The following is a 2,361-nucleotide window of genomic DNA, read 5'->3' on the forward strand; positions in this document are numbered from 1 at the left end:
ACTACTACTACTACTACTACCACTACTACTGCTGCTGCTGCTGCTATTACTACTACTACTACTACTACTACTACTACTAATAATAATAATAATAGTGGTTTCAAATTTTGGCATGAGGCACATATACACTCACACATGCATCTGCACACACAGAGACATACTTGGGTACATGCACCAGCAACAGATTCTATAGCTCTCTGAAACACTGTATGTATTCAATCGCTGTGGTCTCTTGGCATCTTCTCCATGAGGCCCAGCATCTGGAGGTCAGTCTTTACCACTTTATCCAATGTCTTTGAGGGTTTTCTCCAATTATAAGTTAAATTTACTCTAAGCATCCCACACTTCTTTATACAGCCGTCATCATCCATATATATTCCATAACCATACTAATGTAATCTTCTAATCTCTCTTGCATGCTGCATCTGTTTCCCCTTATACACAGTCTTTTTTACTCAGCTCATTTGTACTTCATCATTCATGTACACTAACATTACACATCAAATAAAGTGGGTTTGCTTTGTTTGTTCGTAGCCTTCACAAATCTTCAGGGTTTAATGTTCATGTCTCACTACCACATAGGATCTCACTTTGTATGTAAGTAACATACAATCTTCCTTTCACTCTTTGAGGGAAACCCTTTAATTCCAGCTGAGATAATAGCTCCCTGAACTTCTTCTAGCCCGTTCTTATTCCGGTTACTATGCTTTTAGAGAGCCCTGCTCCACTGCTGATCAGGTCACGTAGATATCTGAAGCTAACAACTTCTTCCATCTGAATGTCATTTACAAATTATTGACCAATCTAAGGCAATAGATGAAGGTACTTGCTCAAGGTATCAGGCAGTGAGATCAAACACAAAGATGTGCTTGTAAATCAAAATCCTTAACCACCCAGCTTTGCCAAGGTTAACTTATATCCTGTTTTATTGATCCTAGAAGGTTGAAAGGTGAAGTGAACCATGGCAGGATTTGAATTCCAAACATAAAGAGAATTAACTAAAGATGGTAAGGTATTCCAACTCTACTGATTTCCTCAACTTAATGTCCTTTGTCTGAAGGGCATTAGGCTGAAGGGCATTTGTCTGAAGGGCATTAGGTTGAAGAATCTCATATGAGATTAATATGAGGTGAAGAATCTTACTTCTTGTTTCAATTGCAGCACTGTACGTCGATTCTCCTCCTGTAGTTTCTCTTTTGCTAGAATGGCATCTTCTCGAATAATTTTCGATTTTAATCGTAGCTTCTCCAATTCTAGCATTGACTGTTTCATATCTTGTTCTTTCATTGTGCTCTGCCATTTCACAAACTGCCTGTCTTCTTTTCCTCCTTTTTCCAGTTCCTCAAGCCTTGAAAACAAACATACAAATGAATAAATGCATATATTTACTTTTATATATATTTATATATTTACACACACACACAAGATACAATACTGTATTGATATTAATACAGTCTGTGTCCTTATAGCATTTGCAAGGGAGCTCATCGCTCCCATCTCTAGCCTTATGTGATACTCACAGACCTAGGTTTCTGGATGTTATCAGTCATCAGTGTGAGTTAACCACAAGCTAGTGACGGAAGCTATCTTCATATATATATTCTTTAAGTGACACACAGTCACTGATCTCATATAGAGAAAAACAACTTGTTTTTAAATCTCTGAGAGAGAGATCTACAGTAACAGTACCAACAGAAATATAATTTAGATTCAGTTGAATTAGGTCCCTTGTTAGGATGAGCTTATTTACACACTCAGACAATATCAGATGATTATCAAACTCTACATAGAATTTTTTCCACCCGATATTCATGCAGTGTATGCAGATAGCATGATCCAACTTAGTGAATAAATCCACTCTTGTTTGTTCAAACAAGTACTTTATATAAAGATACTTTCCAAATAATTCCAAAGTGCAGATTTCAGGGTAGGTGAGTAAAATATAAATGAGTAACAAAGATGTATAAGTTTCAATACATTACAGCTGTTTCGAGTGACTCCTTTAATTGATCAATGAAAGCATTACATCATTACAAAGAAAACCATTCTCATCAGATGACCACATAGACTTCATGCATAAAGGACAAGTTAGATATTTAAGCATATTCATATCATCAACAAAGATCAAATATTAACAACGATTCCACTGCTAAATTTTTTGGCAGAATGTAAAAAGGACAGTACAGCGACAGACAAACCAGAAATTAGAATATTTCTGATTCGTCTGTTGCTGTACTGTCTCTTCGCTCTTGTGGCAAATAAATGAAATCATTATTATTATTATTATTATTGTTATTATTATTCCACCAAGATCAGCTTTGCCCTCCATCTTTTCGGGGTCAATAAGTTAAGTACCAGTGA

At 36.0% G+C, this 2,361-nt stretch overlaps 1 protein-coding gene across 1 annotated transcript in view; it reads right to left on the reverse strand.

The window, feature by feature from the left end:
* The window catches only part of LOC106867705 (cilia- and flagella-associated protein 99), a 49,367-nt gene that overhangs the window by 11,600 nt on the left and 35,406 nt on the right, over positions 1-2,361 (reverse strand). Inside the window, exon 11 of the mRNA XM_052972608.1 lies at positions 1,144-1,348. Coding sequence (XP_052828568.1) covers positions 1,144-1,348 — 205 coding nt within the window. The remainder of the gene's footprint in view (positions 1-1,143; positions 1,349-2,361) is intronic.

Source organism: Octopus bimaculoides, chromosome 14 (assembly GCF_001194135.2).
Source record: "Octopus bimaculoides isolate UCB-OBI-ISO-001 chromosome 14, ASM119413v2, whole genome shotgun sequence".
Lineage (NCBI taxonomy): Eukaryota > Metazoa > Mollusca > Cephalopoda > Octopoda > Octopodidae > Octopus > Octopus bimaculoides.